The sequence below is a fragment of the Panthera pardus genome, unplaced genomic scaffold, assembly GCF_024362965.1.
Source record: "Panthera pardus isolate Hobbes unplaced genomic scaffold, ASM2436296v1 HiC_scaffold_8, whole genome shotgun sequence".
NCBI lineage: Eukaryota > Metazoa > Chordata > Mammalia > Carnivora > Felidae > Panthera > Panthera pardus.
Window position 1 is genome coordinate 17,671,055 of NW_026527013.1, and position 27,779 is coordinate 17,698,833.

General features: G+C 44.6%; 2 protein-coding genes and 1 long non-coding RNA gene across 19 annotated transcripts in view; 2 read left to right on the forward strand and 1 right to left on the reverse strand.

Moving 5' to 3' along the window:
• Positions 1 to 10,638: 10,638 nt before the first annotated feature.
• NME6 (NME/NM23 nucleoside diphosphate kinase 6) lies at positions 10,639 to 18,105 on the reverse strand. Of its 5 annotated transcripts, none has more exons than XM_019416682.2 (6): positions 17,954 to 18,105; positions 15,005 to 15,101; positions 12,844 to 12,946; positions 12,261 to 12,300; positions 11,676 to 11,836; positions 10,639 to 11,406 (listed from the first exon to the last, which is right to left on the reverse strand). In XM_019416682.2, the coding sequence occupies exons 2-6, from the start codon at positions 15,092 to 15,094 to the stop codon at positions 11,219 to 11,221; spliced, it is 582 nt and encodes a 193-aa protein (XP_019272227.1). In that variant the 5' UTR covers positions 15,095 to 15,101; positions 17,954 to 18,105; the 3' UTR covers positions 10,639 to 11,218. The 5 variants fall into 5 exon arrangements, with proteins under 5 accessions (XP_019272227.1, XP_019272230.1, XP_053754240.1 ...); XM_019416685.2 differs by lacking the exon at positions 17,954 to 18,105 and adding an exon at positions 17,844 to 17,925; XM_053898265.1 differs by lacking the exon at positions 17,954 to 18,105 and adding an exon at positions 17,772 to 17,884 and having other exon boundaries at positions 10,639 to 11,391.
• On the forward strand, positions 11,833 to 14,725 carry LOC109247759 (uncharacterized). 2 transcript variants are annotated; one of them, XR_002071851.2, is made up of 3 exons: positions 11,833 to 12,470; positions 12,890 to 13,098; positions 14,434 to 14,725. It is a non-coding gene; the product is annotated as an uncharacterized LOC109247759 (long non-coding RNA). The 2 variants fall into 2 exon arrangements; XR_008420613.1 differs by lacking the exon at positions 11,833 to 12,470 and having other exon boundaries at positions 12,479 to 13,098.
• A 55-nt stretch (positions 18,106 to 18,160) lies between the features above and the next one.
• Positions 18,161 to 27,779, forward strand: part of FBXW12 (F-box and WD repeat domain containing 12) — a 76,140-nt gene continuing 66,521 nt past the window's right edge. For 5 of the 12 annotated variants that reach the window (XR_008420611.1, XR_008420612.1, XM_053898261.1 and 2 more), the window contains exons 1-2: positions 18,161 to 19,226; positions 20,487 to 23,453. The gene's annotated coding sequence lies outside the window, so the exon portion shown is untranslated. The remainder of the gene's footprint in view (positions 19,227 to 20,486; positions 23,454 to 27,779) is intronic. The other 7 variants (XM_053898256.1, XM_053898257.1, XM_053898258.1 and 4 more) reach the window with 7 other exon arrangements.

Genomic DNA, 27,779 nt, shown 5'->3' on the forward strand with positions numbered 1-27,779 from the left:
TATTAATCTGGTGTGTTTTAATCATAAGTGTTTTATTTGATTTGAAATAAGATGTACCCAGTTGCAGAAATAGAAAATGAATTTACTTGATTTCAGGTTAAAACAAATACATATTGCCATCTTCTGTAAATAATCATTTTTAAGCCTTAGAAGTTATTCTCTTACAGGACATAATGGTCATATGGAGCCAGATCTGTGTCTGGGAGATAGTAACTGCACAACATGTAGCATCTATTACGATTTCTTTTCACTGTTAAACTTAGCTTTGGAAGATGAACCAGTTTTTGAAGTCCAGCTCTCATTCCAGGGCCCTTTCCTTTCTGTCCCACTGACCTTGTCCATTCTGAGTTCTCTGACAGATGTTAGGTCTTTGGAGCCGTGGTTTCTCCTGCCCCTGGGATTCTCTGTTGTTTCTGTTGAGCCAGCCAGAGATCACTTACATATGTGTGCAAGTCCCTGAACACACAGGAGCATTCTCAGTACAGGATGTACAACACCCATGTCAGTTACGCAGTCAGCAGTGGGAGCAGCAACAGTGGTGCACTGAACTGGCTCAGAAGCTCTACTTACAAGTTCACTTTAGTTCCCTTTCCCCACTACAAACCCATGCATTGTATTTGGGAACTGGCAAAGGCTCATTCTTGTGTCCGTTTGTGTGCTCTAACACTAGGGGCCCAGAGTTTGAGGGAGTGGTGGGCACAGAAACATCTTTGTGTTTCAGCAATTATTTTAAGCCTTCACACCTTGACAAAAAGGTTCTTGATGTACCCAGACTTCTACTAGCTCAGTGTCTGCAATGATTCATTCTTTCACTATTTACATGAACCCAGTAAATCTTAGACAATGAATTTGCTTAAAAACTGTTTACATTCTAAAGCCAAAAACCCATTACTGGTGAAAATGAACTGTTGTTAACCCTGATTATTTATCCAACTTTTTTAATGTTTATTTATTTTGAGGAGAGAGAGAGCACAAGCAGAGAGGGGTTGAGAGGAAGATAGAGAACCCGAAGCAGGCTCAGCACTATCAGCATAAAGCCCCACGAGGGGCTCCAACCCATGAACTGTGAGATAATGGCCTGAGCCAAAGTCGGACACTCAGCCGACTGAGCCACCCAGGCGCCCCTTACCCAACTTTTTTCTTTAAAAAAAATACTTGGACAGATATTCTGTTTTCCTTTTTTAAAGCTTTATTGAGGTATAATTGACATTCAGCCAACTGAACACTTTTAAAGTATACAATTTGGGGGACACCTGGGTGGCTCAGTCGGTTGAGCGCCCGACTGCGGCTCAGGTCATGATCTCACGGTCCGTGAGTTTGAGCCCCACGTCAGGCTCTGTGCTGACAGCTCAGAGCCTGGAGCCTGCTTCAGATTCTGTGTCCCCACCCCCTCCTCTGCCCCACCCCTGCTTGTGCTCTGTCTCTCTCTGTCCTTCAAAAATGAATAAACATAAAACAATTTTTTAAAAATAAAGTATACAATTTGATGAATTTTGAGGTATTAACTCAAAGGATACAAAAATGCTGATTCAAAGGGGCCCGTGCACCCCAACATTTATAGCACCACTATTGACAATAGCCAAATTATGGAAAGAACCCAAATGTCCATCAACTGATGAATGGGTAAAGAAGATGTAATATATATATAATGGAATACTATGTGGTGATGAAAAAGAATGAAATCTTGCCATTTGCAACAAAGTGGATGGAACTAGAGGGTATTATGCTAAGTGAAAGAAGTCAGTTAGAGAAAGACAGATATATGATTTCACTCATATGTGGAATTTGAGAAACTCAACAGATGAACATAGGGAAGGAAAGAAAAGATAAGGTAAAAACAGAGAGGGAGGCAAACCATAAGAGACTCTTAAATACAGAGAATAAACTGAGGGTTGTTAGAGTGGAGGTGGTTGGGGGGCGAGGGTTAAATGGGTGATAGGCATTAAGGAGAGCACTTTTTGGGATGAGCACTGGGTGTCATATGTAAGAGATGAATCACTGGATTCTACTCTTGAAGCCAGGACTATACTGTATGATAATTAACTTAAATTAAAAAAAAAAGAAAAAAATGGCTTATTTTGCTCAGCATAATTATTTTGAGAATTATCCACATCATGTATCAATAGTTCATTCTCTTTTTTTAATTTTTATTTTTTACATTTATTTGTTTTTGAGAGACAGAGTGTGAGCGGGGGAGGGGCAGAGAGAGAGGGAGACATGGAATCGGAAGCAGCCTCCAGGCTCTGAGCTGCCAGCACAGAGGCCGACACGGGGCTTGAACCCACGAACCATGAGATCATGACCTGAGCTGAAGTCAGACACTTAACTGACTGAGCCACCCAGGCGCCCCTAGCTCATTCTTTTTATTGCCGAATAATATTTCATTATGTGGATAAATTACAATTTATTCATTTACCCGTTTCGATTGTTTCCAATTTTGGCTATATTGTGAACATTCATGTACCAGTCTTTGTATGGGCATATGCTTTCAGATATCTTGGGTAAAAACATTAGGAGTGGAATGACTGGGTCTTATGATGGGTGTATGTTTGACTTTCTATGAAACTACCAAATTTTTCCAAAGTGGTTGTTCCATTTTTTTATACCAGCAGAGTATGAGACTTTCAGTTCCTCCACATTCTTACCAACACTTGGAATGGATAATATTTTAAATTTTAGACATTCTAATAGATGTATAGTGCTATCTCATCATGGTCTTACTTTATATTTCACTAATGGGTGATGATGTTTAACATCTTTTCATTTTGCTCATATTCTTTATTGAATGTTTGTTTTCCTATTATTGAGTTTTGAGAAATCTTTATATATTTTTGATACAAGCCCTTTATCAGATATGTAATTTGCTCTCAAAATGAATGAAAGACCTAAAGGTAAGAGCTAAAATTATCAAACATAGGCACAAGCCTTTATGATCTTAGGTTAGGCAATGAAGTTCTAGATCACCAAAAGCACAACAAATAAGAGGAAAAAAATGACAAAATGGATTTAATAAACACTTAAAGCTATTGTGCTTCAAAAGACACCATTAAGAAAGTGAAAGTAAAAGATTACCTCTTATTATATGTATTTATTCACTTTTACCTTTGAACTATACTTGGATCTGGAGCTTTAACTTCATGTGTACATCTAAACCTGACCTTGGTCATGGACCTTAGGTCTGCACACGTATGTTGGGCATGCACCTTGGATCTGAATTTGTCCAGTTCCTTGGAAACAATCGTAAGCTAGAAATTGTAAGTGGATGTGAACCTTTTACTCAGACCTTGGAATTTGTCCTGGACTTAGACCCTGGGCCTTGGACAATATTTAGATACTGGATTCCAACCTTATAATTCAGTTCTTCACCTTTATTTTCCCAGAATCTTGGACCTGAGTTTATATCTAGACCTTGGTCACGGACCTGGACCTTAGACCTTGATTTGGAGCGTGAGTTTTATATGGTAGGGCTGTCGTAACAAAGTACCACAAACTGGGTCACTTAACCAACAGAAAGTTATGTCTCACAGTTCTGGAAGCTAGAAGTTCAAGATAAGATGTTGGCAGGGTTGATTCCTTCTGAGGGCTGGGAGGGAGAAATGCATTTCATACTTCTCTTCTGGCTTTTGGTGTTTTTCTGACAATCTTTAGCATTCTTTGGTTTGTAGACGAATTGCCCCAATATCTGTCTTCATGTTCACATGGTAGTTCCCCCTGTACGTGTGTCTGTGCCAAATTTCTTCTCTTTATAAGGACACCAGTCATACTGAATTAGGAGTCCACCTACTCTTGTATGACTTCATCTTAACTAATTACATCTGCAACAACCCTATTTCCAAATAAGGTCACATTCTGAGGTACTTGGAGTTAGGACTTCAACATATGAATTTTTGAGGGCCACAACTCAACCCATTACAGGCGTGAGGTGGTATCTTTGGGACATTGACCTGAACTCTGTATATGAACTTTGAATTTGTACTTGGAACTGGATGCGACCTGACCAGAACATTGAACCTGACCTTAGACCTAGACCTTGGCCTTTGGAAGAGTGATTGAAACTTTGATTGGGAGATCAGATCTGGATTTTGGATATGGACTTGGACCTTGGACCCAGCACTTGGATTTGGGCCTGGACCTAAATTTGACATTGAAATTAGATTTGACATTAGGCCTACTCTTTGGACTTGGCTCTGGGTTTTGGAACTGTGCCTTGGAACTTACTGGTTTATCTTCAACCTCCCCCCTTAAAATTGGACATTCACCTTGTACCTCAACTTTGGATGTGGGCCTGGACCTAACCTTGGTTGTGGACATTGGACCTACACTTTCATGTAGACATGGACCATGGGACCTGCACCTGGATCTTGGAAGTAGACTTTGGACCTTGTTCCTGAGCCTTAAATTTTGATTTCAAATCTTGATCTCTGGCCCTGACCTAGGACTTAAATCACACGTGAATCTCAACCTGGTCCTTGGCCTTGGACATTGTCATGGTCTTTGGACTTGGACCTTGAAACTAGATTCATATCTGAACTATGTATCTGAACAGTTCTGGACTTTGAATCTAACCTTAGGCATTGTATTTGCTTATAAATCTGGATTTATTATTTTTACTATTTTTTTAATGTTTATTTTTGAGAGAGAGAGAGAGAGAGAGAGAGAGAGAGAGAGAGAGAGAGAGAATGAGCAGTGGAGGAGCAGAGAGAGGGGGAGATACAGAATCCAAAGCAGGATCCAGGCTCCAGGCTGTCAGCACAGAGCCTGACATGGGGCTCGAACCCATGAACTTCAAAATCATGACCTGAGCTGAAGTCAGACTCAACCAACTGAGCCACCAGACACCCCTGAATCTGAACTTCTAACAGAGGGCTTGAACTTTATACCTGGACCCTGGATCTGACCCCAGCCTAGACTTCAGACCTGGATGTGGATGTGACCTTGGGCCAAGGATTTAGACCTGGATGTCCATCCTGAACTTTGACCTTCTCCTGGACATTGAGCTTGAAACTTAGACCTAGATGGGGCCTGTAACTTATACCTGACATTAGACTTGTACATTGGATCTGGATCTTAGACATGAACTTAAGATATGCATATGAACATTGGACCTGAAACTTGGACCTAGATTTTCCAAGTTTTTTGGATATAACCTTTAAAAAATCATTATTTATTTACTGAGAGAGACAGAGAGAGAGGAAGCACAAGTGGGAGAGGGGCAGAGAGGGAGTGAATCCCAAGCAGGTTCCACATTGCCAGTGCGGAGCCCAACATGGGGCTTGAACTCAAGAATTGTGAGACCATGACCTGAGCCAAAGTTGGAGGCTTAACCGACTGAGCCACCCAGGCACCCCTCTTGGATATAACCTTTAACTGGAATTTGGACCTGAACCTGGATTTTTTTATTTGGTCATTGGAGCTGGACATGAACATGAACTTTGAACCTGAACCTTGGAACTCAACCACAGACCTGGATTTGTTCAGTGTTTAGGAACTGACATTAGATCTGGACCTTGGTCAAGGATCTGACACATGCTTGGAGCTGGGACTCAGATTTCAATCTGTATCTTGGACTTAGGACCATGATCTGGATGATGTAAATGCACCTTGGACCTGGACCTTGGGCCAGAATTTGTATATGAACTTGGACTAATCTTTGGATCTAAATCTGGACCTGGTTTTGGATGTTGGACTTAGACCTAAAGCTTTGATTTTACCTAGAACATATACTGGTTGTTGTTTTTTTTTTTAATTAAAAAAATGTTTGTTTAAAATTTATTTATTTTTTGAGAGAGAGAGAGAGAGAGAGAGAGAGACAGAGACAGAGACAGAGAGAATGAGCAGGGGAGGGGCAGAGAGAGAGGAAGAAAGAAAGAATTCCAGGCAGGCTCCATGGGGTTAGTGTGGCACCCAATGCAGGTCTCAATCTTACCAACTGGGAGATCATGACCTGAGCCAAAACCAAGACTTGGACACTCAACCAACTGAGCCATCCAGGTGCTCCTGGAACATATACTTTTGACACTATACTTTGTCATTAGACATGGACCAGGACTTGTTACTTGGAACTGTATCTTGGACCTCAGATCTGAAATTTAAACCTGGCAGTGACCTGTATTCCTTGTACTTGACCTTATATCTGGCAATTGAATCTCTACCCAGATCTTGGACTTGGATCTCAAATCTTACATTTCCTTGGATAATGGATCTTACCTGAAATATAGAATTGTACCTACATTTGGATCTTTGACCTGGACCTGAATCTACGAACAAGATTTTGGATCTCACCAGTGAATTTTGGCAATGATCCTGGACCTCAGACTTGGATTTAGTTCTTAGACTTAGGCTTCAGTCCTGGATGTAGATCTCAAATGTGAATATCAGACCTTAAAGCTGAACCTCATTTCTGGCCCCCAATCCTATAACTTAGAATGGATTATACATGTTCTTGGAACTAGAACTTCAATCTGGATCTTGGAACTGGAACTCAACCTTGTACTAGATATTCAAACTGGACTTCAGACATGGATTTAATCTGGATTTTGGACTCACCTTAGACCTGGGAAGTGGACCTAGAATTGGACCCTGGACTTGGTCATTGAACCTCTGTACTGGACCTGACTTTGGATCCAGACTTTGTGTCTTGACCTGAACCTGGACTTTGGAAGTGGTTGAATGTACCTCAACCTTGAACAGGTGTCTTGAATCTGGACTGTAAACCTGGACCTAGGTTTAACATCAAATGCTGACATTGGACCTGAGCCTCAAATATGAACATAGATATTGGACTTGGACCATGGACCTCGACTTGGATCCAGATCTAGGATATAGTGTTTGGAACTAAACACTGGCCTGCTCCTGAACCTTGTTGTAGACATTGGATATGGAATTGGCTTGTAAGTTAGTCCTGACATTAAACCTGGTCCTTGGACATGGACTTGGACTTTGATATTAGAACTGTATCTTGGACATTGAATGTTCTAAACATGGATCTGCCCTTTGGACCTGAACTTAGGATGTGGATCTGCATTTGATCTTGGATACTTATGTTAGACTTGGCCTTTGGAAATGGACATGGATCTTGGACCTGGACCTTGACCTGAATGTTGGAATAGACTTAGGGACTTTGTTCTCAAACTCTGGACCTGGGCCTTGAACCTGGAACCTCAGACTTGGGGCTGGATCTTGGACTTGGCCCTTAGATCTCAAACTGGTCTTTGGACATAGAATTGGAACCGTGGACTTGAACATCAAATCTCAATTGTGGAACTCTGTTTGTCTGTGATGTTGGACCTATCCTCAGACTTGGTCCTTGGTGATGGACCCAGGCCTTGGACCTTGTTACTTGAGCTTCAACTTCTATCCTAAGACTTTGATCTCATATCAAGACCTCAGACTTGGACATCAGACCTACATCAGGATATGACTTTAGATCTGGAATATTGATCTGAACCAGAATTCTAGACCTAGATTAGGGGACCTTGGTCTTAGACTGGAATCTTGGTTTGAAACTCAACTTGTCCTGGACACTGAACTCAGATATAGGATTGATTTGGATCTTGCAACTGTACCTTTAACTTTGACATCTAACGTTGGTCACAGAACTTGGACTTGGGGCATTTGTTTTGGTCTCTCTTGTGGGTGCTATGCCACCACCTTGGTATCTTTCCATGAGGGAGGGTAGCCTCAGACTTGGCTAGGAAGTAGAGTGCTTCCCCTGGCTGCTTATTGATAGCTGGCACTCCTAATCAATCTCCTTTGTCAGTTTGCCTGGAGTTTTCAGCTGGACTTTCTATTTAGTCTGTTTAGTCATGGGAAAGAATAGGCCAGATGGGCTGTCATCTAGTGCCGGGTTAGGGTTTGGGAAATGCCTCGTCTGGACCACCTTGTTCTGTTGTGTGGGGAGACCTAAGATGCCCTGTTGCTGTGTTGTTCCTCCAGTCCAGAAGTCTCAAACCATTTATCCTTCAGGCAACCTTCTAGAGTTCTCCTTGATTGTTTCTTGCATATTTTCAGGTTTATAGTTGTACTCAGCAGGGAGGAGCAGAGATAAATGGGTCTATACCATTTTGTCTAGACTGAAGTCACTGGTTATTGCTGTTGTAGGTTACTCTGTTGAGAGTTTTGCTATAGAGATGAGCAGAGACATGAGACAGTGGCATGAAGGAGATGTGGTGTTAAGAAAGGTTTGCTTTTAAAATAATCTAAAAACGGAGGGGATAAAACATAAGAGACTCTTAAATACAAGAGAACAAACTGAGCGTTGCTGGAGGGGTTGTGGGTGGGTGGGAGGGACTAAATGGGCAAGGGACATTAAGGAGGACACCTGTTGGGTTGAGCACCGAGTGTTATATGCAGGGGATGAATCACTGGATTCTACTCATGAAATCATTATTGCACTGTATGCCAACTGACTTGGATGTAAAGAAAAAAAAGAAACAAGAAAGGATAAAGAATTGTTTGTTTAATTTATTGAGAGAAACTATAGCATGTTTGTAAGATCTATTTCTTGATGGTGCAGGAAGCATAGGAAATAATTACTTGAAAAGGTAGGAGGCAATAAGATCTCCTGTACAAATTTGGGAAAGCTTTAGATAGGAGCTTAGAAGGTTTGTCCATTGCCCATCCTAACAGGAAGGAAGCAGAGTATGTGAGCACAGATGCAAGTAGGTACTCAGTGAGGTCTTGGGAGTCTGAGGAATTTCTCTCTTGACTGTTTCTGTTATCTTCCTGAAAGAGGAAGCAGGGTCAACAGCTAGACAGTGAAAAAGAAGGAAGAGGTTGTTGGAGATTTGGAGAGAGAGTATATGAAAAAGTTACCTAGGAGAGTGGACTAGTGAATGGTCTAGATTTAGAAGACGTGACAGAGGGATACAGAAGACTATGATTTAAAAGTAGGATTTAGGGGTAACTGGGTGGCTCAGTCAGTTAAGTGACCAGCTCTTGATTTCAGCTCAGGTCATGATCTCATAGTTCTCAAGATTGAGACCCACGTCAGGCTCTGCACTCAGTGCAGAGCCTGTTGGGATTCTCTATCCCCCTCTCTCTCTGCCCCTCACCTGCTTGTGCTGTCTCTCTCTCTCTCTCTCTCTCTCAAAATAAGTAAATAAACATAAAAATTAAAAAAAAAATAAAAGCAGGATTTAGGGGTGCCTGGGTGGCTGTCAGTTAAGCATCCAACTCTTGGTTTCAGCTCATGATCTAGCAGTTCATGAGTTCAAGCCTCACACAGGGCTCTGCGCCGACAGAGTAGAGCCTGCTTGGGATTCTCTCTCTCTCCCTATTTCTCTTTGCCCTACCCCCCCTTCAAAATAAATAAATAAACTTAAAAAAAAAAAGTAGGATTTAAAGACTTCAGAGATAGAGGAATCCTAAGTGATATCAAAAGCCAGAGTATGAATAGCCTAGTTCTATTAACAAAGCAATGACTCCTATGTCTGGCACTGTGCTGGGCAACAGTGACAAAGGCATGAAGAAACCAGTCTCTTCCGGTGGGTTAGTGTGTAAGCCACACTGGAGTGGGCTGCTGAGACAAGGGGGATGAGCCTGTTAGCATAGACAACTAATGTGGGTTCTTTGTCCAGAGAGGAAGAAACACAGGTAGCTGAAGGGGAAAGTGAGGTTAGAAAGATTTTGAAAAGTGGGAGACACTAAAACGGACTCAGTAGAGAGAGGTAAAAGTGTACTAGAGACTAGAAAACCAAAAGAGCAAGATGGGATTCAGAGCACGTGGAAGGGCTGACTTAATGGGAAGCAGGGCCCTTTCCTGTGTTGTAACAGGAAGAGAAGAGAAGATGGGAGCATATGCAGGTACATTTCTAGATTCAGATGTAAGACTCCTAGGCATGTCACTCTAAGCCCAAAGGTAGTACAACAGCATAAATGCTTTAGCCCATTATCTTCCATGTGAGGTAAGCCCCTTATTGCCACAGAGATGCTGCTGTTGCCAAGGTCACAGTGACCTCTGTGCTGTCACATTTAGAGGTATTTTAAAGGCTTCATCCTGGACTTCTCAACATTCAACATTGCTTCATTTTCCAGAAACACTCTCTTGTCTTGACTTTCCTGATGCACACATCCTTGGTTTTTTCCTTCTTTCTCTGGCTATCTCTTCATCTCCTTTGTTGGCTTGTGCAAATATCTGTTTTCACAAATCCTATATAAATTTAAGGTTCCTCACTACTCCCAGTATGGTAGATTGTCATAATAATGGCCCCTTATGATTCGTACCTCCCGGTATCAGTGCCCTCATGTGGTCTCTTCCCACATGGCCTCTGGGCTTGGCCACATGACTTGTTTTGGTCAATGGGATATTAGCAAACATGATATAGGCAGAAGCTTGCGAATGGGGGCCTGACCTCTTAGAACCCTGAAACAACCATGCTATGAAGAAGCTCAGGATAAAAGACCATATTTGACCCATCTGCCGAATGCAGCCACATGAGTGAGTTCAAGTCAGACCAGCAGAACCACTCAACCAATCCAGAGACACGTAAAAATAGACCATTATCGTGTTAAGCCAGTAAATTTTGAGATGATTTGTAATGCAGCAATAGATAACTGTCATCCTCAGCTACAACAGAGACATGGCTAACTTTACTGCTTTGTGCAAATCAGAAAAAAAGTGAATCATAAACACTAGCCTCTGCTAGCAGACACATCTTTATTCAAATAAAAGGTGCTCCTTCCCCCAGGATGCAGCCCTATACCAAGCGCCCACACTCAGCGCTGGGTGCCTTTATGCACTTGACAAGCTGCACACTGTGTGTGAACCTCCTGGGGGATTTCTACACAATTCTCTCCATTTAGCACAGACCGGAAACTTGGCTTCAGGAAAGGTTTAATTACTCCACGGAAGGAGAGAGAGAAAACACCTAGAGTAGGGCTCCTAGCCTTCAGCATTCAGTAGACTGACTTTTATTGAAGAAGGTAGGCCAAATGTTGCTTATACAGAGTCACTGCATTTTTCAGGCAAGTCGATTAGGCAACCTCTTCTTTGAAAAAGATGACTAGTTCTCAGGAAAAAAGAGGAGCCATTATTCCTCTGAACCACCCATGAACGTTCTGGAAAAGAGGTAGATAGACAGCTAGATTCTAGAGGAGGTGGCAGTGAGGAGCTAGATCCTCAGGTAGGCGTGGTGCCCGGCAGAGTTGGCGCCACGATCCCCAGGCCTCCCCGGTCCTACAAGGTCTCCGAGAGAAGGCTGGGCAATTCCACCAGTCTTCACAGACCCACAGGCCTGCGGCAGGCTGGTCCCGGGTCTCCTGCTCCGGCCGCGCAGTGGATGCCTCCCTCTGGACTATAGCGCACAGGGCCACAGCGCAGCTGCGGCTCCTCTTCCTCATACCAGCGCTGTTCACTGAAGTCAGGGAAGAAGGCCGCGATCTCTCTACTGGCTGAAACCACAGAGTCTGTAAGAGGAGGTAAGAAAGAGAAGGGGTTCTCATAGGGAGTGCAGGAAGGAGGTAAGAGGCAGTTAGAGTCAGATTCAGAAACCTGAGCCTCTAGTCCTGCTGGTCCTGGGGCCACATTTGCCCAGACGGCCACACAGGGCCAGAAATGCCTGGAGGGAGGAAAGTTCATGGCGGGATACCTGGCTCTCAACTCCCTCATAGGGCCTGACCACCAGCCCTAAATCATCCTCCCTCACTGTGGCCGAGGGCAGGGGAGGCAGACTCACCAGAGCCATGGGTTGTGTTGCGGGTGTCAGTGAGGCCAAAACTTCCACGAATTGAATCTGGAGCCACGTGACGTGCTTGAAACACTCTGGTGGGTCCCATCAGTGTCCTCCAAAGCTGGATGGCATCCTTGCGGGCAAGGATGTAGGCTCGGATTGGCCCACTGTGGACAAAAGGAGCAGGTGTCAGGAATCCGGCTATGTGGTCTAGGAGGGCAAACTGTGAGCAGGGCACAAATAAAGGGACATTCCACCCTGAGAGTTACCCTGCCTTTCTAGCTCAGTACCAACACTGCTTCAAACAGGAGGTGATGGAAGGCCCCTGCTGTGTACATACAAAAGGCCACAGAGGTCAGCAGAGTTGTTAAGTAGCATTCAACAATACTCTTCTATAGCCACAGGACCAATAAGCACCATGGCAGGTGGCCACCAGGTCAGTGTTGGCTTAATCATGGCTCCAAGCCCATGTCTCTTCAGACATTTAACACCGATTACAACTTCAAAGAGCGTCACATGAAATTAACAAGTTTAGGAGCAACAGAGAGAAATCTTGGTGGATAAAGATGCCCAAACCAAAATTAGAAGTACCTGGCCATGAACTCCACCAGCCGCTGATAGAAAAAACGACCTGCAAAGAGAGAGAGTAACTTCATCCAGACACTGGTGCCCAAGAGCACTTTTTGTACTTAGGTCTCCTTACTTGGAATGATAAAAACCATTTTGGAAAAAAAGGAACAAGGAGTCTGATATACTGGGTCTGAACACAGGCTCTGCCACTTACAGCCTGTGCAGTTTCAGGTAAGTCATTAATTTCCCCAGCTCAGGTTCCTAATCCATGTGCTGGAGACCTAACAGTACCTACCTCATAGGGCTGTGGGGAAAATTCAGAGAAACCATGAGCATGAGGACAATGTCCGACAGAGTAAACATCCCCCATACCTACTGATATCATCAGGACATAAAACTAAATTTCCGGTTGGGCTACAAAGTAGAACCCTCCTAGAAAATATTTTTAAAAGATTGACAATCATGAAAAGTTTGTGTATAAAGCCAGACTTTAGAAAATGGCTATAACTTTACAGTTGGTAGGTCAGAGACAGCCTGCCATTATGTGTCCTTGCACACCTCGTGGGACAGAGAAGCCTCCCATTCAGAGGACTGCTGATCCTACCTTCGTGTTCTTGGTAAAACTTCTGGCAATCTTCTTTTCTCCATAGAAGTTCTCTCATTCGTACAATAAGGAATTTGTTGCTCAGAATCTGCTGATGAACAGCCTGGATAAACACCACGTCAAAGATAAACATCAGTCAAAGGGATGGGGTGCCTGGGTGGCTCAGTTGGTTAAATGTCTGACTTCAGCTCAGGTCATGATCTCACGGTTCGTGAGTTCAAGTCCCACATCAGATGAGCTTGAGCCCCACTTCAGGTGAACTACAGCCACACTTTGAGTGAGCCCCGGCTTTCTCTCTTTCTCTCTCTGCCTTTCGTGGAATTCTGTCTCTCTGTGTCTCTCTCCCTCCCACCCTCCCTCTGTCTCTCTGCCTCCCTTTGTCTCTCTGCCCCTCACTCACTTGCACCCCTTCTTTCTCTCAAAACAAAACAAAAAAAGATACAAATAAGTCAAAAGGATGGGTCGCCTAGGTGGCTTAGTCGGGTAAGCACCTGACTTTGGCTCAGGATATGATCTCATGGATCACAGGTTCAAGCCCCACATTGGGCTGTCTGCTGTGGGCACAGAGCCGGCTTCAGATCCTCTGTTCCCTCTCTCTCTACCCCTCTCCTGTGCATGCGCATGGGCATACGTGCACTCTCTTTCTCTCTTTCAAAAATAAACATTTTTAAAAAATCAGTCAAAGCGACCATTTGAGTGAAAAGGAAATCCAGGCTGACCAAAAGAACCCATCAGAGCCCAGGACTTGATGGTCCATCCTGTGTTGGGTCAGAAGAGAAAGAAGGTGGGGTGAGGTAAAGACCTTCAGTCACACGGCTAGAACATGAGCCTCTGGTGCCATCTCGGCCCCTCCCTTCAGCTGAAGCCCACACAACCCACCTCTCGGATCATCATACAAATCTCTTGATAGTGGTCCTGCCTTGAGTTTGTCCCACTCTCTCCAAACCATCACACGTGACAGATTAAAAACACCATAATTTATATGTCACACTCTGGTCAGAACTTTACTCATGGAATGAGGTATAACTACTTTAGGCCAGTGCTCAAGGCTGTACTTTCCTTGCCCTCCACCTCTTCCAATTCTCTCGTCCTGTCACCCCAGCCTGCTTGTGGCCCTCGGATCCACCACCCGCGTTCCTGCCTCAGCATCTGCCTCTGTGGAACACCTGCCCTCCTGTGCCCTGACCAAAGTCTACCCTTCCTTCCTGCTGGCCAGGGCCCAGCACTTGCAGGCCACCATTCCTGACTGCTCTGGTCTTTCTCCGCACCACGGTGAGCTTTCCCAGCAGTGCTGCGCAGCGAGTACTTATCAAACTATCCTTGGCAGAACCCTACGATGACCCTCCCCCAGTCCCACCAAGATTCTGCACCCTACTCTACAGGGCTCTGAATACCATGCAACATGATTATGTTACATTACATGGCAAAAGGGATATTAAGGTTGCTATTAGTTGAATCAAAAAGATTATCCAGATGAGCCCAATTAATCACATGAGCTCTTTAAAAGCTGAGTTTTATATGGCCAGGCACCAATGACGAAGTCAGGTTTAAAGCATTCGAAGCACTGAACACGCTGTTCCTGTCTTACAGATGGAGGGAGCTGTGTGATGAGGAATGTGAGTTGTCTCTAAAAACTGAGAGCAGTCTTCGCCTGAAGGCCAGCAAGGACATGGGGACCTCAGTCTTAGAACCATAGGAACCAAATGCTGCCAACAACCTGAATGACTTTGGATGTGGATTCTTCCCCAGACCCTCCAGATAAGGACCTGGCCTGCTGATACCTTGACTTTGGCCTCGTGAGACCCTGAGGAAAAACTCAGCTGAACCTCCTGCACCTCTAAATTCTAGAATTGTGAGATAATAAATGTTTTAAGCTGCTAAATTTATGGTAATTTGTTTCATAGCGATAGAAAACTAATATACACACATTGTCTAGAGGTTTGGTTCTTCTCCTTACTTTATTGGATCCTTATATTTTTTTATCTGCCCCAATTCTCCAGTAGATTTTTAGTCTTCTCAGGGTCAGAGTCCATGGCTCCTAGCTTTACCTCCACGGCATCTTGCACAGGACTGTGCTGTCAGTCTTCACAAGTGGCCCTGTGGCACAGGAAACAGAAGCAGTGCCCAGGACATACAGTAGAGGCTTAAGATTCCTTCTTACCTCCAGAATCAGGGGGTGAGCAACCGCATCAGGCTTGATCAGGGCCAGAGTGAGCTGGAGAGCCTGAGGGCTTCTCAAGATTGAGGTCATCTCACTCCTGCCATCAGAAAGCTGGATTAGGGACCCCTCAGTGCTGTGCTCCCCACCCTTCCTCCTCCGGAGCCATGCAGCCTTGCAAGCTAACAGCGGATCTCATTCCTGACACTCCCAAAGCATGTGGCAGTTACGTACAAAGAAGTTACCCATTCAGGAGGAATTCAAGTTTAAACTCTACCTGTCTCTGCAATATTCCCTTCCCTTCCTAATTTTTCTTGGTGTTTTAGAGGATTTACAATTTACATTGCTAACCACCCTGGCCACAAAGGTACAATAACTGTTTCCATTCATAAGGCCTTCTATCCCATAGTGCTCTCCCATCGATTCTAGAATTGGAAAATTGGATGGACAAGAACTGGGATGTTCCCAGGACATCCTCCCCAAAAAGTCTGCTGGATACCTACCATCTCTTATCTAATCTTACAGATAGGTCAGGACTTCCCCTGCCCAAATCAAATTCTTTAAAAAAAAAATTTTTTTTAAATATTTATTTATTTTTGAGACAGAGAGAGACACAGCATGAGCAGGGAAGGGGCAGAGAGAGAGGGAGACACAGAATCTGAAGAAGAGTCCAGGTTCTGAGCTGTCAGCACAGAGCCCGACGCGGGGCTCGAACTCACGAACTGTGAGATCATGACCTGAGCCGAAGTCAGACGCTTAACTGACTGAGCCACCCAGGCGCCCCCCAAATCAAATTCTTTAACACACTCGGTTGTCCTCAGGGCAAGGCTTGTGAACAAGCAACTCCAAGGTCAAGAACTAGTTGTAACCATTTTGTATCTGTAGCAGCTGAAACACTGCCTGGGACAAAGGTCAGTTTTATTGACTAAATGAACCTATATAGTCTTATTCTATCCATCTTTGTATTTCTAGTGTCTAGCATGGTGTAAGAGCTCAACAAACAATTGTGGACAGGGCACCTGGGTAGCTAAGTCAGTTAAGTGTCCGACTTCGGCTCAGGTCATGATCTCGCACTTCATGAGTTCGAGTCCTACGTCGGGCTCTGTGCGGACAGCTCAGAGCCTGGAGTCGGCTTCAGATTCTGTGTCTCCCTCTTCCCCACTTATGCTCTCTCTCTCAAAAATAAGCATTAAAAATTAAAAAAAAATAATTGTGGACATGATATAAAGAATATAAAAGTATTTTATAAACCAGACTAAGAGAATTTGAGGTCTCTCTCAACTGTGAAATTCTATTCACATGTGAGAAACTGATCATCTCTTCAGGACTAAAGACTAGGTCTCAAAAGATTATCTGGTGGAGCTCCTAAATTTGCCAACAAATATGGAGAAGGCTTCCATGAACACACACAGGGACAGTCTGGACAACACCCTCATTTCCCTTAGGCTGAAAGTAGCCTGATGATCACATTAAAGGCAGTGCTTGCTTACTCAAACCACAAAACGAAGTCCAGCCTAACTAGTGCAAGATCAGCCAACCCACTCTCCCTTGCATCTCAGGTTGTGAGTAACCCAAAAACAAGCGGAATCCTCACCATATATCTAGGGAGAAACAACCTTGACACCTCACCTCCCACCCCCTCCAAATCCATGTTATCACCAAGTTCTGACAATTTTGCCAAAGCAATAGATCTCAAATCCATACAATCCTCTTCTCAAGGGCCACCACCCAGTCCAAGACATCATCAACCCTCCCCAGACTTCTGCAACAGCCTCCTCGATGGCCTCTCAATTTCTCCTCCTGCCAGCCTCTACAATCTGTTCTCCACACAGCAGCCAGTGAACTAAAAATACAAATCTAATCATATCAGTCCCCGCCTTAAGCTTTTGCCTGAGACCTTTTCACAGTCCAAAATGTGTTTCCTCTGGTTACCTCCTATTCACCCACTAGATCTTTTCTTTTAATATTTTTTGTTTTTTGATTTTTTTTTAAGGGGGAGGGAGGGGCAGAGAGGAGAGAGAGAGAATCCCAAGCACACTCTTCATTGTCAGCGCAGAGCCCAATGAGAGCTCGATCAGATCACACCAACTCTGAGATCATGACCTGAGCCACCCTGGGCCCCTCACCCACTAGATCTTAGCTCACTTCCCCTATTACATCTTCTTGGACCTTTTCTTCAGTTATGTCTTCACCCTTTAGGCCAGCTGCATTAAAGCAGGGATCTGTTTTGCTCATGGTTTTATTCTCAGTACCTATGCAGAGTGCCTAGCACATAGCTGGCTCTCAAAAGTATTTGGTGAATTAATGAATGAATGAACCTCATCCAGCTATACCAAGGCCAAGTTGCTAGGGGCTCTCTAGGCAAGGATGTGTTTCCTCTCCTAATGCCAACTAAGCAATGACTGTCATGGCCCTCGGTTTACAACAAATGTTGACAGGTCAAGAAATGTGTTCAACTTAAAAGTCACTCCATCAGAGAATCATAAATTTGGGAGGTTGCCTAGGCATTCGCCGCCACACCGAAGGCACCCATTCCTCCGATTCCGGGAGGGCGGCGGCAAAGCCCCTCGTCCTCCTAGGCAAAGCGGGGACCTGCAGCCCTCCCCCAGCTCTGTCTCAGCTCCCCATTCTCTACCCTCACCCCGACACCCGAGGCCCAGTTCTCCAATCCCCCAGGCACTCAGCCCCATTTCTTGACACCGCCCCTCTCCTCGCTGCCCCCACCCCCCCTTCTCTAGGTCTGCAGCCGCGCGACTCCTGTCCTTTGTACCCAGGCTTAAGCCCATCCCAGACTCTGGGCTGTTCGCGCCCTAGCCCGGCTGAAGTTCAAGTCTAGATGCACCTGGTCTTCCACCGCGGCGCCCGGCCACCAGGCACCGCGACAGCTAGCCTGTGCGGCCCAAGCGGGGTCCTTCGGGCGTTCGGCCGGGCAGCCCTGCCGGGGGTCCTTACCGTGAAGCCGCGGACCGAGCCGGAAGCGGAGGCCAGGTGTGTGGATCCCGCGGGGAGACTGCGTTGTGGGAGCGGTCGGGTCGAAGGCCAGCAGCATGCAGCACGAAGGCCGGCCCTGCTGGTGGCCCTTGTCTCTCTCTCCAGCGCTTGCCCCTGCCGTACGAGAAGACAGAGCCGTCTCGGACGGGAACTGCCTCTCGGAGCCGGCGCGGGCGCCCTCAAGCGGGAGGGAGGGCCAGGCCGGAGTTCGCGGGCCGCAGTGCGCGGGGAGGTTGTGGCCTGGCAGTGGGCCGTGCTTGTTAGCGGGGCCGCCGGGACGGGCCTTGCCTGACTCGTTCTGTCTTACTTTTCTGTCTAGGATGGTGCGTGGCACATGGTTGCTGCCCAGTACTTGTCTGAGGTACGTGAAGGGCGAAGAACTGGTGCTCCCGATCGCGAGGGCAGAGGCAGCCATTGAAAGTCTTGAGCGATCCGTGGACACGAGAGAGCACAGCCAGTGTGGGGGTGGTGACGGAGGATGCGTGGCTGGGTCCAGGTGTACATAGGTCATGAGAGAAGCTAGTCGTAAGGGCCTTGAACATGTCGCTAAGGAACTTGGGGTGCGGTGGGTTACCAAGGAGTCTGTTGAAGCAGTGCAGGGTCAGGAGATGAGAACTGGGTGTATTCTTGGTGAGTAGTCTCATATATGGAGAGGGGACGGTGTGGCTGGTTGAGGAAGGGTGATAACATTTTTTCTTGAAGGGAGTCACTGAATTAGAGTGAAAATAAACCATAACTGTCATCAACTTAAATATACATAGTTTTAACTGACTCTCCAGCCAAATATACAGATGTTGCACGCCTGGAATGTTGGAAGGCAGATCTTTGGTTTTGGGAGCTTGTTTCCACCAGACGTCTTTGGGAAAGTCCATTCATCACCTGTCTGGCTGGTGAAGGCACATGTCCATTTCTGCCTTTACAGGATGAGAGTAAATTTAACCATGTGCTACTGACCAGACATCAGGTTTTACTCTTATTTTCAAAGTGTACCAGGTCCCAGTTTTGTTTTCTACGTTTTTTTAAGGTTTTATTTATTTATTATTTTTTCAAAGTATGTTTTTCAGAGAGAAAGAGAGCACATGCGCGCAAGCCGAGGAGGAGCAGAGAGAGAGAGAGAGAGAGGGAGAGATTGAGAATCCCAAGCAGGCTCCTTGCTGAGCAGCTCAAACTCACAGACCGTGAGATCACCACCTGAGCCAAAATCAAGAGCTGCTTAACTGACTGAGCCACCCAGGTGCCCTAAAGGTTTTATTTTTAAGTAATCGCTATACCTAATGTGGGGCTTGAACTTACAACCCTGAATTCAAGAGTGGCATGCTCCATCGGCTAAGCCAGCCAGGTGCCCCTGTTTTCTACCTTTATGTTTGTTAACATAACTTTGGACTATAGGGACTTGGCCAATTTTTAGACCGTGGCCATTAGTTCACCTTTCTGCCTTCTGTCCTACACACACCACACACATGCACAGGAGAAGGCTTTATTTAGTTCATATCTTATAGTTGCTTTGACTATCCTCAGCAATAAGCCTACATGATGAAGGTAAGGGCAGGTGTGATTTTAGGAGGAGACCCAATAAATAACACTCTTTCTGAATTTGGGCTCAGAATCAACAGAAACGGAGTAATGGTAGGCAGGTGGAGACCAACTGCCCACTTATTTAATACTGATGGAGCTGTTGGAGAACATAACAGTGTGAGAACCAAATTCTCCTGCCTTCTAATTCTGTGCTGCCAAAGTTCAATGCCAGGTCTCTTAAAAGTTTTAGAGCAACAACAAAAAGAATCTAAATCGTTAACAGGACATACAAAATTATCACAGTATTGTGCCACATCCGCCAAATTTAAATTTAGAAAAGACCACTCTCCAGCTCATAACAGATTTTGTCACTAGAAACCTGCCAAAAGATCTTGATACTCAGTGATATGTGAAGGAAGGTGAATGGGCTGAAAAGGTCTTGATTCAGTTTCCCTGGGACTCCACTAATTGTGTACCAGTTATTCAGTCTCCAACTTCTGAGTCTAAACTCAGTTGGGAGAATCAACCATTATGAGGTTAACTATGGCCCGTGTTCATTGTATCCTGGGCACATCTACCTGTGTCTTGTCTACCTAGTGGTATTTAAGATGATGTGGCCTTCATCATCAACGTATTTAAGGTGTTGTGGCAGCCCCAACCAGGTCTTTGAGATGCCTTTCTTCTTTATCCAGCACATTCAAGTTTCTTAATACCATTTCTCCTTTGGGTTCTGTGTTGCTGGCATCCCCAGGCTGCATTGAGGGTGGGCTCTTATGACAAGCATACCCAGTCCTGCTGTGAGCAGTCCTGTGTGGCCACTGCCTTCTGCTGTGGAGTTGGTCAGGACACTTGCCTCCTGTGGATTGAGGGGCAGGAAGGTGGTCCTTTACCCCACGAGTTTCAGTTGAAAATCACTCTTGGTGGTTTCTTTCTTCCTGTTGGTTTTTTTTTTTAACTTAAAGCTGCTGTTTTTCTAAAGTTTGCTGCCTCATGGACCCAGTGAGAATTAAGACCTCTGCTCTTCAAGATACTGTCTTCAACTTCTGGATGTGTCAGGTGGGGAGTAGCATTTCTTTCAGACGCTTCTCTTTTGGCATTTTTTTCTAGGTTCCCCTACTCCTTTCCAGAAGGCTCAGTGAATTTCTCACATTTTATTGTTGGAGAGAAAGCCAGCTCCTTGCTAGGCTACAGAGAGTGGAGAAGGAATGAGCTTGCAGGGCTGTGCCCTAGAGATTTATCTCTCAGTTGTTTCCCAAGATAGGAACTTTCTTTTAGGAAAATCTCTCTTTTGTTTTCATTCTTGTACTGTTTCTAATCTGATGTAGCAGGTTTCCAAAGTTCTGTTTCTTTCTGGACTTCCTGAGCACATGTGATTCCTTAAGACTGTGTTTCAGGCGCAGGCTTTTCTCATTTCCTTCTTAACCTTTGTGGCTACGGTAATTTCATTGAGTGTTTTTTCTGCTTCAAGTCTAGAAAAATGACATATTTTATTTCTAATAAGGGCATTTTTGTTATAAATAAAATCCACCACCTTTTTAAGATTGAAGCTGCATTGTAAGTGTCAGAACTATAGAACCATAGCCAGAATTATTGACATACAGGCCAGCAAGTGGGGAGTGACCCTTAAACCAACTAGAAAAACACCACATGAGTTGTTCTGGTTTTGTCCTTTGGCCTTGAGTCTAGCTCAGATGCAACTGGGGACAGCCTTTTCATGTTGCCTGCTGGGCTGGGACTACCAATAAAGTTTGGAGCTTACACATGTTTGTGTTCCTTAGCTAAGGAAAGCTGGCCTGTCAAACTAGCTAAAAAAACAGTAAAGGACCAAATACTTGTTTTGCCCCAATATCTAAAAGGTGTGTGTAGGGAAAGACTTCCTGTAGTCAAATCTATGCCTCAGCAGGGCCTGCTCGCTAGGGTCTTTTCTGCTGCTTAGGCTTTGCAGATGCCCCATAAGGGAAGGCAGTAGGTCTGTGCTAAGGCCAAGGTCAGTGCCCATACCTTAGCTCTTATATTCATAAACCATAGTGCTTGCACAAGGACAGTGCCTTTGCTGAACCATGTGACTGGCATTTCATTAAGGTATTCATTCATCCCTGCTTGTCTATAAAATCAGGTTTATGGGGCCCCTGGGTGGCTCAGTTGGTTAAGTGTCCCAACTCTTGATTTCGGCTCAGGTCATGATCTCATGGTTTGTGAGTTTGAGCCCTGTGTCTGGCTCTGTGCTGACAGTGTGGAGCCTGCTTGGGATTCTCTCTCTTTGCCCCTCCCCGACTTGTGCTTGCTCTCTCTCTCTCTCTCTCTCTCTCTCTCTCTCTCTAAATAAATAAATAAATAAATAAATAAACAAACATGTAAAATCAGGTTTATAAAAACACTTGCCTATGAACAAAGTACCCGGCGTTCAGCATGGCCAACCTGAAAAGTGTTTGAAATGCCTCAAGTGCTAGTCCCACCAGGGCCTCAACTTGTATGTGATGTTTCGCTCCCCACATTCTTCACTGGATCTCCTTTTTCTTATGTTCTTTGCCACATCATCAGATCCTAACATTCCTTTGAATACGACATCCTCCAGCCCTGCCAAAGGGCAGAGCCTGTTCCTGTAAAACTTACAACACAGAGCAGCAGAACCTGTGGGCAGGGGGTTCCCAAAAGAAGGAAAGGAAGAAGAGGCCAAGAAGATTCAGCCAGGAGAGGAGAGGTGTGGCAAGAGGCCAGGAGTGTTTAGAAGAAATCCTTCTTCATGGACTCAAGGAGTCAGTGCAAGAACTGAAAAAATAACTCTGGTTTCAACATGTGTGTTTGGGAAATGGTTAAGAGGTTGACTTAAAGAAGAGAATGCATTCATTTGGGATGTGGTGAGTTTGGAGTGATGGTAAGACATTCAAGCAGAAGTAGCTTGGTGGTGGTTGGATCAAGTTCGGTGGGAGTTATCAAAGTGGTGATAGTTGGAAATCTGTCAGTGAGGAACTGATCATGGGAAAGAATGCAGAGAGAAGGTAAGGTCAAAGACCTTCCTTTGTCAAAGAATAGTATAAAAACTTTATGTATATTGGGGCACCTGGTTGCCTCAGTTGGATAAGTGTCCATCTCTGGATTTTGACTCAGGTCATGATCTCACAGTTCATGGGTTCGAGCCCCATGGGTGCGGAGCCTGCTTGGGATTCATTCTCTCTCCCTCCCTTTCTGCCCCTCCCCTGCTCGCTTTCTGTCTCAAAATAAACTTAAGTTTTTTCAGACTTTATGTATGTATATAAAGGGGGTGACTGGCTGGCTCTGTTGGAAAGCAGGCAACTCTTTTTTTTTTTTTTTTTCTAACTTTTTAACATTTAATTCATTTTTGAGGGAGAGAGTGCAAGTGGAGGGAGGGGCAGAGAGAGAAGGGACACAGAATCCGAAACAGGCTCCAGGCTCCGAGCTGTCAGCACAGAGCCCGACATGGGGCTCGAACCAACAAACGGTGAGATCATGACCTGAGCCAAAGTCGGATACTTAGCCAACTGAACCACTCAGGTGCCCCAAAAGCAGGCAACTCTTGATCTCAAGGTTGTGAATTTGAAGCACATGCTGGGTGTAGAGATTACTTAAATAAACATTAAAAAAAACCCTTGTATATGAAGGAAAACAGTGATTGATTTAATCCGGCAAAGGCAAAAACAGGATTTATGTAAGAGAAAGGGTACAGAGAGAAGAAGGAAAAACTGCAGATTGTGTCAAAATTGTGGCTTTTGTTTCCTGTGGGTAAACTGCTGACCAGCTGGCAGCCAACAAAGAAGCCAGTATTCTTCCCTGAGGCAACTGGATGGATTACAAAGTAACACAACTTCACTTGCTTACGGGTTCTCCCGAAGACCTCAGGAGTTCAGATGAGGTGTCTGTGTCAGGCTGTCTCTGCATAAATAATATCTATCAGTGTCCTTTGTAAGCAGTATCGTCTTCAGGCCAGGTCTGTGCTGTTTCCCTTGTCAGAATCTCTGAGCTTCTCCCTATTAACCAGACTCAGCTCTAATCCAAATTAGCCCTGAGAGCTTTGGTCTCCTTCCAAGGTAGCAACATGACTCGAATGTTGTTTGGGGGGCAATGGCTGTATATCAGTATTTAGACCCCTGAATATTAGGCAGCAGAGAATGCCAAAAAGCAAGAGAATCCTGGATACTGTTTAAAATATTTGGAGCCCATTTCATATCCAGTTTATTCACTGGCCTGTTTAATCAGGAGAATGAGTCCCAAGGATTAGTTTAGTCAAGTTTACAATATTCACAAACGAAGTGGATCATAACTGAGAGAACATTTACTTTAGAGAACAAAAAATGTTGATAGAAGTTTCTGTCTAACTTTGAATCACTATCTGCTCAAAACTGCCAAAACAGGAGCGCCTGGGTGGCTCAGTTGGTTAAGCGTCCGACTTTAACTCAGGTCACGGTCTCGCGGTCCGTGAGTTCGAGCCCCGAGTCGGGCTCTGGGCTGATGGCTCGGAGCCTGGAGCCTGCTTCAGATTCTGTGTCTCCCTCTCTCTGCCCCTTCCCTGTTCATTCTCTGTCTCTCTTTGTCTCAAAAATAAATAAACGTTAAAAAAAAAAAAACTGCCAAAACAAAAATTTTCCATTAAAAAAATACACTTAAATACCTTCACATTCACTTTTTATATGACGTGTGTATTTTTTCTTTTGCTGTAAATGTTACAAACAGAACTTTCGATCCTCTGAGATCCACTCCTGCCAGCCATCCAATTTTCCAAAAACTCAGGCATGATTCTTAGTTTCTTTTCTTTTCTTTTCTTTTCTTTTCTTTTCTTTTCTTTTCTTTTCTTTTCTTTTCTTTTCTTTTCTTTTCTTTTCTTTTTTTTTTTTGCCTCCCTTCAACAATCCGTCAGCAAACCTGTCTCTTTAACCTTAAGCTGTAGGTTACACCTGATCACCTCTGGCCATCTCCTAGCCCAAGCCAGCTTCCTCTCTTCGTGTACTGTCTATCCTTTCCCTTCTGTGGCTTGTTTCTCATATAGCTGTCAGAGTGATCTTTTTATTTTTTCAAAAACACATTTTTAATCTCTATACCCTACGTGAGGCTTGAACTCACAACCCTGAGGTCAAGAGTTGCACACTCCACTGCCAGCCAATCAGGCGCCCTCAGATCTTTTTCATGCATAAAACTGGTCCCATCACTCTCCTGCCTGAAGCACTGCCATTTTTTGCTGCTCTACTAAGAACAAGAGCCAAACTCCTTGCCATGGCCCTTAAAGCACCACGTGACTTGGCCTTTGCTGACCAATATTCCTTCACAATCCACTCTCCCTTCACGCTTATCATTCCACTGCCTTTTTGCCACCTCAAGACCACCACAGGAGGTTCTCACTCTGCCTGAACACTCTTTTACCCAATATTTGCTTGGTTCACTCAGCATTGTGTCCGCAGAGAGGCCTGGCCAGATTTTACGATCTAAAGTAACACCCTCTCCCAGCATTCTCTTTCTCATAACCCTTCTCTGTTTTCCCTCAGGACTTGTACCTATCGTTGTTGCTCTAGCCCAGCCTTTCTTCTGGCTTTATTAAAGAGAGGAAAATCTGGCTAGGAGCCCTCTAATCCTTTTGTGTCCTCCCTGCATGTGTAGATACTTCTATGTGAAAGTGTGTGTATGTGTGTGTGTCCAGATTGCTTTGGAGGAGGAAAGGTGATCCCCTGAGCCAAGTAAAGGGGACTCTAGAGTCCGACTTTCAGATATGAGGAAGTGTCCGCAGGAGACAGAGTTCGGCATCTCTCTCCTACTGACCCCTTGCGCCTCAGGGCCCAGTGTTGCCATGATCAAGTGGGATGCAATGGAATAGTTAGCATGAAACCTTGACATGTATCCCCTGGGGCTTAGGGCTTATGTGACCATAGAACCTAATGCCTTCCTTCTGACTGGAGAATCTGCCCACAGCAAGGAAAAACAGGAAGTGACCCTCACCCTGCTTCCCTAACCCCAACGAATCCCAACCCTAGCACCTAACCGTGATTCTAAATCCTTTATCCTGACCTGTAGCCCCATCACTGACAGTGATTTGACTCTTGTAATCTAACCCTAGCTCTTCTGACCCTGACCCTGACTCATTCTCTTCTGACACTGACCTTGTAACCTTTGGTCCTTAAACTCAGGTCCTAAATGTTAGGCCTTTGCCACAGCCCTAACATCTAATCCACCCCCAGTCCCCCTCTAACCTTAACTCCTTTGACACTACTTTCCAACCATAACCCAAGCCCTAGTCCCTGAACTTCTCAGACTTTAACCTTAGACCTGGTTCTAGATCCTGAGGCCCTGACATTTGTCTTCTAACCTCCTAATCCTGCCCTAATCTCAACTTTTAATCCCTAAATCCTGACTCATAGATTCTGACCTCTAAACCCTCACCCATAAATCGCTAATCTCCAGGGTCCCCAGACTCCCAACCCTGACTCCACAAATGAAAAGCCAGTATTTCACCCTACCATGAGCCACAGACAAGGGGAATTGCAGCAACTCAAACTGTGCATAGGGTAAAGCACGTAGTGAATGGGTGTCAGCAAGTTAATTGGCCAGGCACAGAATATGAAGCAATAAGACTCCTAGAAAGCCAAGGTGGGGGGGGTGGGGGCGGTATGTGGGGAAGCCAGGAAAACTTCCCTAAATACAGGATGTGGTAGACTGCCAGCAAGTCTGAACAAAACTTCAAATCTCAGAAGATGGACAGTGAAAGCCCCAGTCATTCTGACCATACCTCCGTCCCAACACAGCAGGTCAGCTGGTCATCCTAGACCCATGATGGAAGACAACTGTCCTTAGTAAGTTGCAAAACTCTCAGACACAGATGGGTGGCTCAGTAAAGCCCTTGCTCTAGGACACACAGCAAAAGAAACAGCAATATAATGACCACCATGATCCAGGAGATAAGAGCCATAGATAGCATTACCATTCCCCCAATTTCCCTGGAACAATCATCAGGACTCCAGGGAGACTCCCGGAAACCAGCTAACAACCCAGCTGGACAAAAGACAGGAACCCTATATAAACCAGCTCTTTCCCCAAATTCCAGACCCTGACATGAACTAAACTTCAAGAAACAGGCACAAATTTTCCCCGTGGGAACCCTGTGAGAAGACAAAAGAAAAAAAAAAAAAAATCCATGCTCTAATAAAGATGGAATCCCAGAAGCCTCCCCTTTCTCCCATTTCCAACCCCTTCCCCACCACTAGGGTGCCCATACATAAGAGACAAAGGACAAGTAACAATAGTAATAGAAAACATTTACTAAGAACAGTACTGAGAAGGTGCTTCATCTTGCTTATGGTTATGTGAATTCTGTATGTACATTGTACTTAGGCATAATTTGCTTTAAATTGAAGGACACTGCTAAAACCTAAAATACATATATTTGAGAAGAAAGCTGAAAAATCATCAAAGCCTCCATCTCTACAAGTTATAAAAAATAAGCAAACTAAACACAAAATTTATTTAAAAGGCAGAGTTAAAAATAAGAGCAGAGATTTCTCAAAATGAAAAAAAGTATCAAAAATATGTTTATTTTAAAATTTTTATGCAGTTATGCATACAGCAAAGTGAACAAATCTTAAGTATGCAGCTTTTAAATATATATATGTAGGGGCGCCTGGGTGGCTCAGTCGGTTGAGCGTCTGACTTCGGCTCAGGTCATGATCTCAGTTTGTGGGTTTGAGCCCCGCGTCAGGCTCTGTGCTGACTGCTTGCTCAGAGCCTGGAGCCTGATTCGGATTCTGTGTCTCTTTCTCTCTCTGCCCCTCCCCCGCTCACGCTTTGTCTCACTCTGTTTCTCAAAAATAAGTAAATGTAAAGTAAAATAAATTTAAATATATATGTGTACGTGTGAGTAACCATCACCCAGATCAAGATACAGAGCATTTCAAGCACCATCCCGGCAATTATAATCAATATTCCAAATGAGATTGGGGAATATTTAAGAAAATATTCTTTTTTAAAAAATATTTTATTTATTTTGAGAGAGAGAATCCCAAGCAGGTTCTGTGCTGTCAGCACAGAGCCCAGTGGGCTCCTGACCATGATATCCTGACCTGAGCTGAAATTAAGAGTTGGACACTTAACCAACTGAGCCATCCAGGCACCCCCAAAAAATATTCTTAAAGATGACTTGACAGAAAAAAAAGGCAAGAAAATGTTAAGAAATAGTAGTAATGAGGTAACACTTAGATATTAAATATAAAGCTACAATAATTTAAATTGTGGCGTTGGAATAGGATTACATCAGTCATGGGCAAAGCTTTTAGAA